Consider the following 17436-nt stretch of genomic DNA (forward strand, 5'->3'; position numbering starts at 1 on the left):
CTCTAGAACCCTCAGTTTGTTTTTCAGAGTCCATCGTTTCTCATGGTTCATCTCCCCCTCCGATTCCCCCCCTTCATTCTTCCCTTCCTGCTATCTCCTTCTTCTTCTTCTTTTTTTTCTTAACATATATTGCATTATTTGTTTCAGAGGTACAGATCTGAGATTCAACAGTCTTGCACAATTCACAGCACTCACCATAGCACATACCCTCCCCAGTGTCTATCACCCAGCCACCCCATCTCGAATCTTGAAAAGAGAGCAGAGCTTCCTCTCCACCCCACCCCCTCTAACTGCAGTGTTAGTAACCTTCTACTTTCCCGCGGGAGCTCTGCTCCCTCTCCCCGTGCCCCTCCCAGCACATGGGCTGCACTCTCTGGCCTGACTCTATTCCGTGCACGATCAGAGAGCAGATGTCTGGCTTTTTTACACATTACTCTCTTTTTTTTCTTGCACATACATGCTGCCTTTATACTGGCCCATGTCCCTTTCTTGAGTGTATTCCAAGCTGTCATCATTTACCATGAAACACCTTCTTTGAGAACTAAAGTGTCGTGAACCAGTTCTCAGTATTTGCGTTCATGGTCATTTTGTGTGTTTGTTTCCCCAAGCTACATAGCATTTTCCCTATGATGCATTTGAAATTCCTTCCTCCAGGTATACTAGACAGACAGACAGACAGATACACAGATAATAGAAAGATAGTAGATGATAGATGATTGATAGATAATAGATAGATGATAGATACATAGATGGGAGACAGAGGCCATAGTTTTGCAACTCCCTGTTTGATTCTGGAAAGGAGTTGGGGCGGTGGACCGAGCAGCACGGGGCCCACATGAAGGGCCCCACCCAGCCCTCCCCACGTCATGCATCTGCCATCTCCTTCCCAGTATGGGAACAGCGCCCGCGCAGTGCCCTCCTTCGCAGGGTCCTCCGCCCTGTCAGGTCTGGGGGTCAGGTGCTGCTGAGACCCCGACTTCTCAGGGAGCCAAAGCCACTGCTCCCCAGAGCTGCCCATAGAGACGCGCCAGGCTCCGGCAGGCAGAGGGACAGCTTTCTGGTGCCACCCGGTGCACACGGACAGTGCAGATGCTGATCTCTGTGGGCGTCTTCGCAACGGCTTCTACCCCTTCTTTGCCAAGAACTCAGAGTAAGCTCGATGCAAAGGAAGTGTAGGGCTCAGGGGAAGTTAAGGGGTGGGATGTCAGGCCCCCGGGGCAGACCCTATGCTGGGCTCATGCCCCACCTCGTGTGAGCTCTCCCATGGCCCACCCTCGAGCACCCCACGGGGGGAAATCTCAGAACTGAGCACTCCCAAATCCCTCCTTCCTTTGCTCTTAGACTTCCCATGGGGTTCCCTTGGGCCACACCACACCCACTCCCTCTGCCCTTTCCTCGTCCTGATCAAGGCTCCTTTCCTCATCCTGATCAAGGCTCCTTTCCTAGGGCCGTCCCTTCCCTTCTCCAAGTCACCAGATTTGGCCTCCTCCGGCATGCAACGCTTGGTCCTGGGTGAGGTGCTTTGGGTCACCTCCATATTCCTTCAGAGATGAGGTCAGGAGCTGTCCGTTCTCTTCCTCATACAAATGTAGAAATGCATACACAGAAACGCCACCGGGTTCGACGTCGGTGACGCTCTGAGTCGGGACCTTGAGAGTCCTTGTTCGCTCTGAGATGCTGGACCCCTGTGGTCGATGGCAGTCGTGTCATGAGCCCTCCTGCCCCATCCCCCCACCACACATGAGGCACTACTCCTGGGACCAAGCCTTCCACCACCTTCTGCTTCCCAGAAAACCTACGTTCTACCCCACCCAGCTGGCCTTGGTCAAAGCCTTCATCGTCCCTTCAGCAGATGTTTCTCGAATGCCTGTTATATGCTGGGGCTGTGCGGGATTCGGAGAGTCTCCGATGAACAGAACACTCTCCCTGCCTTCCAGGGGCTTGAGGCTGATGAGAGATGGCCTTAGTAAGTGGCGATGGCCCTCAGGCCCTGTTCCTCGCAGCTCAAAGAGCCAGGAGACCCTCCTGCTAGGCCCATTTTGGCGGCTTACTAAATAGTTGCCCAGTCCTGGGTAAAGACTTTAAGTTTGATGGGTTATGATGTCCTTGAAGTCATTTTTCAAATGAAATCTTCCTGGGACGGTAAGTGATTGTTAATCTTTATTGAGCTCTGACTGTTCCAGCCACCGTTCTGAACCGCCGCATGTATTAATCTGTGGTGCCCTATGCTCCTGTTGTACCCATTTTACAGATGAGGACCCTGAGCCATGAGAGTTGCAACTTGCCCAACACATATGAAGCAGTTAAAAGCAGAGCTTTCCCGGTCGGCAGTGGGGGGAGGAAGGAGGCCAGGCACCCCGGGCCCTCCGTGTCACCTTCTCTCGCTCACCACGCATCTCTGGAAGGACTTTGCAGACTCCAAGGGATTCAACGAGCTAGTCTAAAGCCACTGGGTGAATGACCTCCAAAGGGAGTTCTGCCCTTTGCTGAACCTCTTTGCCCCTTTCAAATCGCTTACCCAGGCGCGGAGCCCGTACTCCAAATGCTCCTGCTTTCTCCACACCTCACATGCTCCGCAACAGGCTCACATGTCCTCATGTGGACTCCTGAGCCCCGTGCAAACACAAGCTCGCACACACCTGGCTTTCTGCATCAAATGAAAAGGTTTTCATCACAACCATAAGCTTCAAAGGCTTGGAACTTAGAACAAACGCTCTTCCTGCCTCTTAGGGAGCTCTGTACCCCTCAGGGAAGAGCAGCTTGTCCTCTGGAAGGTAATTACCACACCCCTGTGGTTGCGGGGGCTTAAAGTAACCCACTTAGCCAGTGATCAAATGGAGCTGGGTACCAAAAGATTCATTCAATGTAGTTCTAGCCCCTCAGCACATCACCTCGTTTAATATTTTCTGTTGATCAATTTTTTTCAAAACATCAAATATAAAAAAATTTTTTTTTAATAAAAATTTAAAAACTTAGAAAACACATCAAATATCAAATTTGAAAGGCCGGCGGGTCACACAAAGGAGTCCTTCCAGAACCCCGCTCTGCCCTCCTCCACCCTGCCTTCCCCAAGGCCAGTGCAGGACCCCTTCACCTGCCCAGAAGTTCAGGGGAGGCACCAGTGAGCACGGTGAGTGACCTGAGCTAAGTCACCAATCCCAGCAGGTGTCATAAAAAAAATTTTTTTTGCCCTTTTCCCAGGAAAACAGGAAGTCTGGGAAGAGATTTTTAATGTGTTTGGCTATCTTTATTGTGGGACTTTGTACTACTTTGCTTTTTTGGGGGGTAATCATTTCATCCCGATTTAGTCAAAGTGGCTGTCAGTAATTAAATACAAGTCACTTTGTGTCCCTGCTGTTGCATCTTGCGTACATGTGCTGAGCAAGGTGCTCAAAGTCCCCGGAGGCACTGGCCTCAGCAGTCGAGCTGCTAAGGAGCTTGAAGATACCCAGCAGGGGGGCTTGGCACGGGGTGGACCGGGGGCTTCCCTGGAGGCTGCTCTCATAAGCCTGCTGCTGGGTAAAAGCAGTGGGCGCTGACTTGAGGACACACTGACCCAAGAAGATCCAAGAAACTCTCCAAACAGTCTCTTGTTTGCTTCCCCTGGACTCAGTGACCTTCATTCTGCAGGTGAGGCCTCCAATCATAAACTCGAACCACTCCTTCCCTTTATGACCCAGCAGGAGGTAACACACGGTGCCCTGCAAACGCCGGAAAGGGTGTTCACGTCCCACACCAGCCTCCTAAACCATGATGTCACTTGGTTACTTATCAGATTTCAATCAAACAGCTCACAGCTCGGATCCAGAGCAACAGTCTCCTCCCTGAGCTCAAACTCCACTCCCGCCCAGTGCCCAGCCCAGGACAGCCCTGGAGGAATCTGGATGATTCACACAAGACTGACCAAAAGTCACTCCGAGAACTGGGTCATGCACCAAGTCTGGAAGCCACCCAAGTTTGTTGCATTTGGTTGTAGCGGCCTGAACACACTAAGACAAGGTGTTTCTATTCTTACTGGGGGCTGGTCGATGAGCAACTGTTAGGGCTGGTGAATGGCTTAATCCAGAGTAAGAGAGAAGTTCTCAGGGCCACTCTCAGCCATAGGTATTCTCACAGGGCACAGGCATGGGAGGAGTGACAAGAGTGGGGAATCCTGATGTGTATCTTCAGAGCCCCGGGTAGCAGAGGCAGATCCCCGAGGGTGCTTCGTGAACTCTTTTTAACAAAAACTACCATGGGGCGCCTGGGTGGCTCAGTCATTAAGCGTCTGCCTTAGGCTCGGGTCGTGATCCCAGGGTCCTGGGATCGAGCCCCGCATCGGGCTCCCTGCTCCCCGGGAAGCCTGCTTCTCCCTCTTCCACTCCCCCTGCTTGTGTTCCCTCTCTCGCTGTGTCTCTCTCTGTCAAATAAATAAATAAAATCTTTAAAAAAAAAAAACTACCATGACACCAATTCAGATAGAAGAATGTACCTTGGGTCCTCTACTCTTCAAAGGAAGCAGCTGTAGCAGGCAGTCCCGTTGATGGGTGTCTTCATGAATGATTGGGGTGGATTGGGGTCTTCATTAATACTGTATTCTGTAGGGCCAACACTGTCCCTGCCAAGATTCCAGTGTCCTCGGTATCTCTCACCTCCAGCCCGGGGAGTACTATACTCGGTTCAGACTTGGTTCTCAATACTCCACCAGTGTGGTCTTCCAAGAGTGTTCCAAGGATCCATGTAGGGGAAGGGTGCCCCCAGTACCCTTTCAGGGGGCCTGGGAGGTCAAAACGATTCTCCTAATAATACCAAAACATTATTTGCCTTTTTCACTGTGTTGACATCTTGCACCAAGACCAAAGCAATGGTGCATAAAATCACCAGGCATCGAGGCTCCTGTACTAACAATCATTATATTCTTCGCTGCCAGAGTCTCAGTTGAAAAAAAAAAAAAAGCCAGTTTCACTTAAGAATGTTTCTGGAGTAGTGAAATTATTTTATTAAATCTCCACCCTTGCATGCGTATCTTTAATATGCTGCTGAACATGGAGAAACAGTGGTTGCCATAGGAAAAGCACCATGTGAGTCCGTGAGTAATGGGGTGAGCCTTGTTTATGGACTGCCTTTTTTTTTTGGAAAGAATAGCTGATATGACAAGTGTTGTTGCTCAGCCTGGGTATTTGGCACTTTCTCAAAAATGGATGAAGTGAGCCTGTCGCTTCAAGAAAGACAACCGACAATATTTGCTGTCAGTGATAATAGTTGCGCTTTCAAATGAAAATCAGAATTTTGGAAATTTCGTATGTGCCCCTGTGAGCTTGAGACTTTCTGCTACTTTTCTAATAGGATTGGTGGCGATATGAATGAATGTGACTTTTTAAATTATATTTGCAATGGTTCAGCATGCGGAAGATCTGCAGAACTCGGTGAACCAATATTGTCCAAATGACCAATGCATCGCGTGACAAAATCACAAAGCACGTGAGTGACCAGTGGATTTTAATGTGACATACAAAAAGGTTCACTGACATAGTTTCAGATTCCACACTACAGCTAACCTTTGAGAAACCACCACTTGCCCAGTTTTGATACAGTATCAAAGAAGAACATCCACCAGTCTCTGAGAGAGTCACTTGCATGTTCTCTCCTTTTCCACCTGCATGTCTGTGTGAAGCTGGGTTATCCCACACTTCAAATCAAAGCATCTGCCCCCAAATCTGCCCCCCATCTGCAGACCTGCTCCTACAAAACAGGACAGAGGGAGAGACGTGCAAAATTATTTTTATTACGTGCCACTCATCTCCTATTTTTGTTTGTTTTAGAACTATAATTATTTTTATAAAACGATATTATTTATGTTAATATGAGTTTTTTATTTGTTTTTTTTAAGTTGCAAATAAATATAGAAAAATACATTTCAATATTTAACGTTTTCCAGCTGTAATTTCAAATCCAGTAAATATTGATAGATGTAGCCCACACAAACGAAAGCTCTTTGGGGTCCTCAATCACTTTAAATGTTTAGATGGGTCCTAAGATCAAAACTGTATGCCTGGGGAAGGCTGCGGAAGCCCGTGAACTAAGTGCTGGTTTCCTAACTAGCGAGGCGCCACATTGTAGCCCATCCCAGCACTCTCCTTTGTGAGTCATGAGTAGCTCTGTTTAAAATCCTTTAGTGAGCTCTCTTTCAATGTGCCTTTTTGAAGAACACGCTTAGGGCGAGGGCTGGATGTTGGGGCCACGACGCCATAATCCAGAAACCTGCAGACACCTGCTGGCCACGTACCCCCTTGCGGGTGAAGTAGGCAGGAAGCAAGACCAGACCGCACGGGCCCATCAGGGGGACCGTCCCAGGCACACACTCTCCCGTGCTGCTAGTCCCTGGTTCTCCAGGACGCCGTGCCACTTCCACGCCTTTGTCTGGTGTCTCATCTTCTGTTTCCTGCTACTGCGCTTGTATGATCTCATGTATACATCCCTTTGGGGGTGAGATTTTGGCTTATGAAGTTTGGGGGGACACATTCAGACCATAACATCCAGTTTATCAATTCTTTCTCTTATGGATTATGCCTTGGATGTCCTATCTAAACCCAACCCAGACCCAAACTGGATGAGCTGGTATCATTGCCAAGCCCAAGGTCGTTCAGACTTTCTATGTCATCATCTGCGAGTTTTACAGTTTTGCATTTTACATTTTGTCTGTGATCCATTTGAGTTACTTTTTGGGAAGGGTGTAAGGTCTGTGTCTAGATTCACTGTTTGCCCATGGATGTCCCATTGTTTCAGCATCATTTGTTGAGAAGACTATTTTTTCTCCCTCTTATTGTTCCTCTGTCCAAGATCAGTCGACTGTATTGTGTGGGTCTCTTTCTGGCCCTCTATGCTTCTGTTCCATCCATCCCAAGAATAGATCTTGGGCAACGGCGCCATCTTGGTTACTGTGGGCTTACAGCGAGTCTCGAAGTCCAGCTTTGTCCTTCTCCTGCAGTATTGTGGTTCTCCAGGGTCTCTCCCAGTTTGAATTTTCATGGATTCCCACAGGCAAAGCCACCTTTTCTCACTCAGGGGGTGGTCATTTTCCCAGGCTTCCCTGGAGTTGGGAGCAGGAGTCTGTGCTCAGTGAGTATCATACTTTGCCTTCTTAAGAATATCTCCTCTTAAAAACACCCCTTTCTTCTGCTCTGCTACCCCAAAATGAGGGGTCCAGATTTCCAGACCTGCCTTTGCATATCTTGCTGTCAATCAGAGAGTAAAACGTGAATCCCCCACCGCCTCTTCCCAAGCCTGCACCTTCCTCATGTCCTCGTCTCCCCCTATCCATCAGGCTGCAGCCACACCGGCCACCTCTCTGTCCCTTGACCATGCCAAGCCCTCTGCTACCCGTAGGCTTGAGCCTACTCAGCCTCCCTGCCTGGACAGCACCTTCTCCCCTCAGGTCACCCTCACTTGCCGCCCCGAGGAAGCCTTCCCTGACCATCTACTGTGGAAGCGATTTCAATCTCCTTCATGGTTTTTGTCACAATATCCAAGTATCTCACCTGTTAGTTTACTTGCTAGCTAGCCATCTCGCAGAGGGAAGAGAAGCTTCTGGAGGACTGGGAGTTGCCTGTCTGATTTGTGGCTCTAGTCCCAGCTTCTAGAACAGTCCCTGAACAGAGTAGGCCCTCAATACACATGTAGGAATGCATGAGTAGGAGGAAATCTGTCTCCATTCATGTTTCTTCTGAAGATAAGACAGTGCTTCCCCCTGAAGAAGAAAACCTTGTTCCTTCTCTGTAAACCCTCTTGGGAACCCAGAGGCTTTCAGGCTTTGGAAAGCAAAGACACGGGGAGGAAGTTCCCTTCAGGCAAAGGCAACTTCTGCTTTTCATCCTGCTCTGAACCTCCACTGAAGGGAAGCTGGCTGTTCTCGGGAGCGTGGGGTCTGAAGACAGGACAGAGACAATTCCAGAAGGAATGGCCCGGACCAGTCTCTGGCGGACTGGGCAGGCCGCCCTCCCTGTGGGTGTCCTCACGGGGGTTCCTGCCGGCTCCCAGTGCAGTGGGCGGAGAGCCGTACACACACACACACACACACACACACACCACACACACACACACACACCCCGGCGCTGGCGTCAGCTCAACCCTCGGCCGGCCTCATTCCTGGTGCCGGACTCCTGTTCCAACAGCGCCCGGCCTGGGGCAAACGCAGGGCGGGGAGTCTGCATGTGAGCGAGAGCCCTGTTCCTTCTTAAGCGCCCGCCAGTCAAGCCCGGGCCAGACGGCCAGCCAGCGGGTGCCCCACACACCGCCACCTGTCCTGCAGCCCTGCCGGCCGCCACCAGAGCCAGCCGCCGCCCGCCCTCCATGGCCGACCAGCTGAGCGAGGAACAGGTGGCCGAGTTCAAGGAGGCCTTCTGCCTGTTCGACAAGGACGGGGACGGTGTCATCACCACCCGGGAGCTGGGCACCGTCATGCGCTCCCTGGGCCAGAACCCCACGGAGGCCGAGCTGCGGGACATGGTGGGCGAGATCGACCGCGACGGCAATGGCTCCGTGGACTTCCCCGAGTTCCTGGGCATGATGGCCAGGCAGCTGAGGGGCAGGGACAGCGAGGAGCAGATCCGCGAGGCCTTCCGCGTCTTTGACAAGGACGGCAACGGCCTGGTGAGCGCGGCCGAGCTGCGGCACGTGATGACCAGGCTAGGGGAGAAGCTGAGTGACAAGGAGGTGGACGAGATGATCCGGGTCGCCGACGTGGACGGGGACGGGCAGGTGAACTACGAGGAGTTCGTCCACATGCTGGTGTCCAAGTGAGGGGCCGGGCCTGGCGCTGTGGGAACCTGGGGCCGGCCTTGCTCCCTGCGTCCCTCGGGCCCCTGTGGGCTCTGCCGCTTCTCCGTTCCAGGTGACTCTGCCCACCTTTGTGCGCCTCCCTTTGTCCCCTTTTCCCTCTTCCCAGCCAGGTGACACGGGCCACCCCCAGCCCAGCAAACGCCAGGTGCTTCTGCCTGTCAGTAGCAGCAGTGACATTGCTCTGCATGGACAGTGGGCAGAGGACCAGTGCGAGTCCCACTGGCCACTGGGGAGGGTGACATCATAGAGCCCTTGGCTTGACCCCTGGAAGGCGCTCAGCACTGGGGCGGGGCCGCGGGAGCCCCCAGCTCCAGGGAGCGGTTCCGGAGCCTCCCTGGCTCCATCTGCCGCTCACTGGGGCGGGTGGGAGGGAACCGGCCTAGGTGAGGGGCTGCTGGAGATGTTGACACTTGCGATCAGGCTTCCCCGAGAAACGTCACCCCCTTTCCACGGGGCGCTTGCTTGTCTGTGATTCGTCCTTTGCAGCTGGGAGTAAAACTGGGGTTAATTGTAACACGTGTGTGTTCAGCTTCACGGAGGGAAATCTGAGCGGGAGGGAGAAGGAAGCACAGGGGAATAATAAAATGCTTGCATCCCTGTCACGTCTCCTTTTGTTCTGCTTCCCGCTGAAATGATCCTCGTTGCGTCTGGGGTTTAGATGAGGCGGGATCTCCATTTTCATGCTTTTTGCAAAGGCCACGAAACCTTGCGTTGGAGAGCAGAGTGAAAAGAGAGAAGCCTACAGAAGGTAAATCTTCAACGTTTATTTCAAATAAAATGGGGAAGTCAGTCGGGCCCCCGGAGCGCCGAGCGGATTACAGGTGGGAAGGCACCTGGTCGCCCGTTTCCATCACTCTGGGGTGACAGGAATAGGGGCGGCGACAGGAGGGTGCGAACTGCCCGTCCAGCACGTGTGACGTCAAAGCCACTGACATGGTTATTCCTGCATTTGCCGGCATTCCCCCGAGGTCAAAGGGACCCCGCAGAGGTTACCTCAGTGCCAAAGGGAGGCAGTGTTTTGTGCGGTGGGCGCTCTCCTGGGGCTGGTGACAGATGGCTGCCAGCCCGGTGATGGTCACACACCCGCTGGCTGATCTTGGCTAGGTCCTTGGTCCCCACACCCGCCTCCCCCGCACGCGTGCATCCTGACGTGTAAGACGAGGAACACGGGCACTGGGGCTGGACAGACTGGGATTTCCGGCCTTGGGACTGTTGCTGGCTGCCGAGCTCCAGGAGCGCTTCTTAAAGAGAACAGCCGCCCCCCACCCCCCCACCTGGCGTGAGGCACCGTGGTGCACACTAGCTCACTACCACCCTGTGCCGTGGTTGCTGTGGGAAGCTTCCCCATCTCACAAATGAGGAAGCTGAGACAGGCGGAGCTCACGAAATCAGCGCGATGCCCCCCAGCTGGAAAGGGACAGGGCTGGGATTGCACACGGGTCTGCGCCCTTGACTGCCCCGAGCGGCCTCTCCACAGCCCCTTGGCCTCCACGGTGACTGATGACTGTATCAGTGCCTCTCTCGAGCATTTGCGAGACGATCAGAGATCATCGTAACGTGCCCGGCATGCAGTAGGTGCTTAGTAAGTAACACCTACTCTTGCATTCACCTTTAGGAACCCCCTTCAGCTCTAACACTCTGTGAGGCCTGGCCACGTACTTCCACCCCTCAGTCCAAGAGGGCGGGGGCTGAGGGGACGCCGAGGCAGGGTCTTGGACAGAACCCCGCCCCCCCATGCGGTGCAGCTGTGGAGCCCTCCCCCCGCCCCCGGGTGTGGAATCGGACAGCGGTGCTCTGACCGCAGGCCCTTGCAGGCTGAGCCTGTTTGAGCTAAGCTAAACACCTACAGGTGGAGAGTTAGCAAGCAGCCCCTCTGCATGCGCAGGGACGGAGCGTCCAGATGTCGTGGACGCAGCTCCCTTGGGGGCCTTGTGCAGAAGAGCCGAGTGAGTTGTCACCTCAAAGGTTCAGACATGCATGACGGTCCCACCTGCCAAAGGAAACACTGACGTCACCCCCAGGGACAAAAGGATTCCGGCTCAGTGTTTTTCATGGGACCAGGAAGCAAAGAACCAGGTAAGGAGGGGCTGGGTTCTGAGGTCCCCTCCTCCCCGGCTGGAGAGTGGGCGTTTAACCCCTGCTTTCCTGGTGTCAGCCTCGGAAGCCCCTGCAAGTGCGGGGCCCTATTTGCCTGCTGACACTCAGATAGAAAGGGATGAGGTGTCTTCTTGCGCCTTCCACCCAGCCTCCCCATGATTTAGTCGATGCAGATCTTATAATTACTGTAGGCATCCTGCCGGACCCACCCAGCCTGCAGTTTAATAGGCTTTAGCGTCTTTCATGGAAAGTCCTTGGGCCAGGGCAGGAGCTAGGGAGCTAGGGTGCTGTTGAAAGGCCTCCTGACAAGCCTCTCCTTTCGGTGTTCCCAGAGCTGGGCTGTGGATGAGGGGGCCAGCAGGTTGGAAAGAGGGTGCCAAGCTCCCCGCCGCCCCCAGAGTCAGGACAGCTCCTCAGACCACTGCCTGCCATCTCCACCACTTCTGTCGGGAGCTGAGCAGGTAGGAAACAGGCCTCTGGGAGCCCTCGGACGTAGGTCCCTAAGAAACGGGGTTCTCCTCACAGGTGGGAAACCTGAGGCGCTAAGGGCAAGGTGGGCCCACAGGGTTGAATATGTGCCCTCCCCTCCCTTCCCTTTGGTTTTACTTTCCTGAACTCAATTTTTAAAAAGCATTTGCTGTTGTCCTTCTCATCCAAGCAAGGCCATCGGCCAGCTTGGCCACATGGCTCAGCCCCTCTGCCCCCCTGCGAGGTTAAGGACAGGGAGCCAGGCCTGAGGCGGACGCTGCTGGGCAGGTGCTCTGGGATTCGGTGGAATCCCCTGCCTTGGCTGGTGGGTCCAAAACTCACAGTGGGTGTGCAAGCCTTTCATCGTGCCTGGCATGCACGCAGGCCCCTCACGGCGGCGACCTCCGTGCCGGGCGTGGCTCTGACTGTGGGTGTCCGGTCACATGTCAGTCTCGGGACTCAGGCCCCTCCCAGGACACCTGTGTCTGTCTTCAGCGCCCTCCATCTGCTTTCCCGTTCTTCTTCCACGCAGCCAGAACCTGTCTTGTCCCCTGACACCGAGGTAAATGTTGGTGAAATGTGGTCACCACAGTCAGCAGGGGTAGGTCCCTGGCCTTGCGGAGTAGGGCAGGGGGAAGCCTGGGGGCTGGAGCACCAGGGAGGAGCCCCCGAAAGTTCCTTGACTGGAGTGGGTCCCTGAGGGTGTAAGGAGGCCTGCAGATCAGCTTCCTTCCCCGAGTCTCTGGGGAGAAGACATCTCGGCAGCGGCTCCTCACCCACATTCCCTGTCATTGAATAATTGGACTTAACCTCCCTTCATCCCCCAAAAAGGTGCTATCTCACTGCAGCTCAGAAGAACATTCCATCCAGCCCCGGGGAAGGAATTTATAAATATTACCATAGGATTTCGCCAAGCCGCTCATAAATCAGTGCTCGGGGCTCCTGGACCTCCCAGAGGATATAAAGCTCCTCCTCTGCCTCCTGTGTTTCCAATTTTAAGTCAAACACAGCCCAGCCCTGTTGGCTCCTGTTGATCCTCACGGATTCCAGGGGCCTGTTCAAAGGCTCCCCGAACCAGCCAGCTAAAAATGACTCTGTTGTTCTTGTTGGAGAAATTTAAAATGAAAACTCATGCATGAGGTAGACTGCCCCAGGATGAATGGAAGCCATGGGGATCCAGGGTGTGTTTCTCCACCAAAAAACAAAGCACAAGCAAACACGCAAATGATCTCTAAGAAAGCTCTGGGTGCAGCCCACCTGCAGACCTCCCACCATCCTGTTCTGGTGGGTGTCAGGCAGGAGGCTGGCCCCACCCAGAGGTGGCAAGGTAGAGCCCTTCCCGGGCCCTCCTGCCAGGAGCTGGGTGCTGGGGGGCAGGGAGACTGAAGGCTAAATGTTGGGAGGGCCCAGGCTGTCTCAGCTCAGCACATGGTGCTGCCCCGCAGGGCTGGGGAAACTGAGCATCGCCGTGGAAAAAGTCCGTGCAAGCCCACCAGCCATGTGCGAAGCTTACCCCCGCTTCGTCCCCACCGAGCTGGTCTCATCTCCTGGCCGTTGTGTGCCCTGCAGACTCTAGTTTGGAGGGCTTTCCCATGATAGAAGGACAGCTCTCCCTGAGGGCATGCTTCCACACCTCCCCGGGGACCAGGACCCTGTGAGATGCCCACCCTGTGCTGCACTAGCTCATTTCATCCTCAGAACGGGTGGGTGTGGCAGCTACATCTATTAGCCCATTTTAGAGAAGGGAAGATTGAGACCTCAATAGTTTAAATAGGGGCTCCTGGGTGGCTCAGTTGTTAAGCGTCTGCCTTTGGCTCAGGTCGTGATCGCAGGGTCCTGGGATCGAGGCCCGCATCCGGCTCCCTGCTCCACGGGAAGCCTGCTTCTCCCTCTCCCACTCTCCCTGCTTGTGTTCCCTCTCTCGCTGTGTCTCTCTCTGTCAAATAAATAAATAAAATCTTTAAAAAAAAAAAAAGTTTAAATAACTTCCCCAAAAGTCACACAGTCTAGTAAATTAGAGTTTGAACCTGGGTCTGACTGGCTCCGAAGCTCCATCCTTCCTACCACTGATGAGAAACTTCTCGGAGCAAGCTGGGCAGAATTTGGGCAGACGGGACCCAGAGAAAAGAAAGACCTTAAATGGTATCGAGAAGCACGGGAGCCATGAGATCCCCTGGGTCAGAGGTTAGGGGACTGCAGAGGGGGATTGTCAAAATTCCCCACCACCCAGAGCCCCTCTTGCCCTGGTGCTGGCTGTGAGTACAGGCACAGGGTGCTGCGGTCCCTAGCAAGTGGAGGTGGCCACCATCAGCAGGAGAGAACTCTGCCCTGGCCACATGTTTGGGACAGTAGACCATCCCATGCAGGTGTCTCTCCGGCCAAAGCTGGGCCTAAGCCTTGTCATCGATACAGAGCGGCTGGGCCATGTCTGGGCCTCTCAGCCTCTTTGTGGAAGGAGGGCTCTATCTCCCACCCAAACTCATATCATGGGGTGCAGGTGATGGGCAATCAGAAAAGACACAAGTCCTCCCTTAGAGGTTGAGTTATGTCCCCCCGAAATTCGTATGGTGGAGTCTTGACCTCCCCCAGAACCTCAGAATGTAAGCTTATTTGGAGATAGGGTCTCTATTGAGGCGATCAAGTTAAAACAAGGCCATTAGTGTGGGCCCCAATCCAGTATTACTGATGTCCTTATAAGAAGGGGATATTTGCGGACACAGGGACAACCATGTGCACACACAGGGAGAAGACAGGTTCTGTTCACCAAGGAGACCAGCCTTGGGAGAAGCCAGGGCTGTCCACAGCTGGACCTCTGACTTCTGGCCTCCAGATGAGATTTATAATTGTCTACTGCTTAAAGCATCCAGCCTGTGGTAGTCCATGACAACAGTCCTGGCAAATATGCCCCCAAAGGGAGGTCGGAGGGACCCACAGACTGTTTTCTTACCCTGAGTCCCAGGAGGGCTGCGGGGACCCGGCCAGAGCTGGCTTTCTCCTGGGCCCTCTGAGTAGTGCGCTGAGTCATATGCCCTGGGTTCTGGAGAAGACCCAAACAAGGAAGGCGAGGGGGAGAGGCAATCCCCTCAGCGTAGGGAAAGGCAGTCCACAGACTTGGGACTCGCCGTTGGTGTCAGAAGCCTGGCTCGTCACTCCCAACCTCGACACTCCCAAGGACCAGAGTCGGCATGATGAGGCCCAGTGAAGTCTGGGGTGCATCCTCTCTGTCTCCAGGCTTGGACGCAACGTGGCTTTCCTACCACCGGGCCCGAGGTGGAGACGAACTCTTACACGGGCAGGGCCTTAGAACCGCACACCATCTTAGACGCTCTCTGGCCTAATCTCCCATCCAGGACCCAAGGCCTAAAGGTGACGACATCCTGGGGAGGTGACTCCTTTGCATCTCCTTGGGATGTGCCCATTGTGGGGAGTTCAAGGCCAATTGTCCAACGGTTGGATAATTTTTATCCTTAGACAGCGTTTCCTTATTGGGTCTGAAATGTGCCTCTTTGCAACTTCGCACACTGGCCCCTTTCTTCCTCCCGTCTACGTTCTAGAGAGATTCTAGAGCACCAGAAAATTAGAGGCCCCGGCTTCCCCCTACTCAGTACTTCAAAGAGCTGGCAACCTCTCCTGTCCGGGACAAGCAGCACTAACCCTTTCAAGAGTGTGTTTAGATGACGCACGTCTGGCCCCCTCGCTCTTGACACATTTCAGCTTTCATCAATCCCTTGCGGTGACGCGTCCCTGGACCCCAGCCAAGTTTGACCAATGCCGGTGGTGATGGGGGTCACCTCTCCCTGTTCCGGACATAGCACTTCTAAAGAATGAAGTTCAGGGTCAAACCAGACTTGTGCCCAGGCGATGCGCCACTCCTTCGGCCAACACTGTCGAACATATGTGCGTGCGTGCACGCGTGCATGCTGGGCTCTAGGGGACACAAAGGTGAAGATCAGAACACAAATGGTGGCATGAGGGATGGATGGAGACGTGCTCTGGAAACGTGGAGGAGGAGCCTTGCGTACGGAGCAGCCTCCAGGCGGACGCGATGGGTGGGGAGGAGGCGGGCAGGCCTGGGTTTGCTGTTCCCGGGCTGAAGGGACAGCACGGAGGAAGGCACAGGGGCACAGAGGGGCACTTTGTGTGACCACTTCCCACCCAGCCCTATAAACTCAGTTCTGACGTCTAACCCTCAAGGAAGGCTGACTCGCATTCCCTATCCTCCTTGTCAGATCAGCTACCTTCTCTCCATCCTCCAGAACCCTCGCAGCATCTCCATGGCCTCTGCACATACCTGATGATATCGCCTGACCCGTTTGTCCCCCACCTCCCCACCGAGTGCAGCCACCTCGCAGCTGAATGCCGAGCACAGAGTCCGGCCAGAGTCGGCGTTCACGGCAAGGGTGCTGCCTGAGCTGTCAAGCGCCTCCCAGCTAGAGACGTCCTCGCCGTCGGAGGAAGGTCGGCAGCCAAGTAAGGTGATGAAAAGCCCCCTCTGCCATTCTGGGGGTGTCTGGGCTTGATGCTGCTCGGTGCAGTCCTCTGCTGTCACTACCCTGAAATTCTGAATGGTTTCTGAATTATGAAGGACGGGCCCCGTAAATCATGTCGCTGCTTCTGTGCTCTGTGATATCCTTAGCTACGGGGGCAGGGGCCTGCCCCGTGGGGGACAGTTCAGCAGGTGGGCGGAGGGTCGGGTGCCCACAGAGGAGGAGGAAGAGTCGTCAGAGGGAAGAATCCCTGTGGAGGGCTCCAGAGGGGAGGGCTCCTGTGCTTCACGCACTCGTGGGGAGGGTGTCTGAGCGTTGGCCTCGGAGGCACGGGGTCCTGCCGGCTGAGGCCTCGAGCCTCTGAGTGCCCGCTCTTCTCAGCCTGTCTCTGTCCCGCTCAGCCCCCTCCAGACTCCGACACGCAAGAGCAAAGCAGGAGGTCTGCACAGGGGATGGTGTTTGGGTCCACCCAGCCTGCTGGCACATCTGGCTGGTTCTTCTGGAGGCTTCTTTCTCCAGAAAGCACTGCTGGGATGTCAGATGACCCCCAGAATGGGGAGATGACTACTCCAGTGGGAACCACCCCCTGTGGACTGCAGAGAGCCCACACATCTAACGATGCCTTACCTCCCAGCCCCGCGGCGCCCTGGGCCAGGCCAGCCAGCTTGGGCCCTTCCACCGGCCCTGGAACTTTCCCTGGGCTGACTCAGCCAAGACAGCAGATCTGGGTGGGGAAGAGGCCCTGGTAACTCCAAAGGTGTGGTCAGCCTGGCCTGAGATGGCAAATTCTTCCCCGACAGACCCTGTCGCCCGTTGCTGTCACCACCACCGAAGGAGGGAAAGAAAATACTCCCCAGTGAGTGAGTGAAGGCCTTTCAGTTCAGACAGGGAGATTAGGCAGAAGCCAGGAAAGCGTTGTCTTTCTTGCCTTGTAAGAGCTGAACCCCAAGACATGGTCTGAAACATCCACATGCACAATTCTGATGAGCTGTGAAGAAAAATTTCACAGTAGCACAGATTTTGAGAAGTCTTCGGGGGAGACCACACGGGAGACAGCTTAACCTGCATGAGAGCGCTGCTCATGGTCTGTGTGGTGTGTGTGTGTGTGTGTGTGTGTGTGTGTGTGTGTGGTGTGTGGGGTGGGGGGTCTTCGTACCCCATGAAGCCCCGTCCGGTGCTTGGCCCGGGCTGTTTGCAAGTCCCTGAGGTTAGACATCAAAGTGTTTTTAGCCTATCCCAAGAAAGACGAGCAGCATTTCCAAGAAGCAGGCTATCCAAATAAAACTCCCGTCCAAAGCCCTCTACCTCATTTCAAAAGTCAGGTTTTAGTTCTTGCATCCAGAGTCTTTGTGGCCCTTCCATAGCCTAAGAAATGCAACAGCGTTCCCAAAGGAGAGGCTCCGAGGGTGGAGCAAGACCTCGTCTGTAACACAAAACCTGTCAAGAAACGGGTTCTGTTACCAAATAGAGGTTTCCACCAAAAAGGGAACGAAAACAGCCAGAGAAGTTTTGCAACCAGCAAGCCCTCTGTTTAACAAACTGCGGGGATGCCGGGGAAACTCCAAAG

At 54.1% G+C, this 17436-nt stretch overlaps 1 protein-coding gene across 1 annotated transcript; it reads left to right on the forward strand.

Annotated features, from left to right (window-relative positions):
- The first annotated feature begins 8084 nt into the window (after positions 1–8084).
- On the forward strand, positions 8085–9415 carry LOC102750042 (calmodulin-like protein 3). Its single transcript, XM_031029678.2, has one exon. It carries the CDS (start codon positions 8329–8331, stop codon positions 8776–8778), a length of 450 nt encoding a protein of 149 aa, XP_030885538.1. The 5' UTR covers positions 8085–8328; the 3' UTR covers positions 8779–9415.
- The last annotated feature ends 8021 nt before the right edge of the window (positions 9416–17436 follow it).

The sequence above is a fragment of the Leptonychotes weddellii genome, chromosome 5, assembly GCF_054177405.1.
Source record: "Leptonychotes weddellii isolate Sample4059 chromosome 5, ASM5417740v2, whole genome shotgun sequence".
Lineage (NCBI taxonomy): Eukaryota > Metazoa > Chordata > Mammalia > Carnivora > Phocidae > Leptonychotes > Leptonychotes weddellii.

What these genes read in the sequence shown, in the direction of transcription:
- LOC102750042 (XM_031029678.2), top strand. Translation starts at nt 8,329, where the DNA reads ATGGCCGACCAGCTGAGCGAGGAACAGGTGGCCGAGTTCAAGGAGGCC.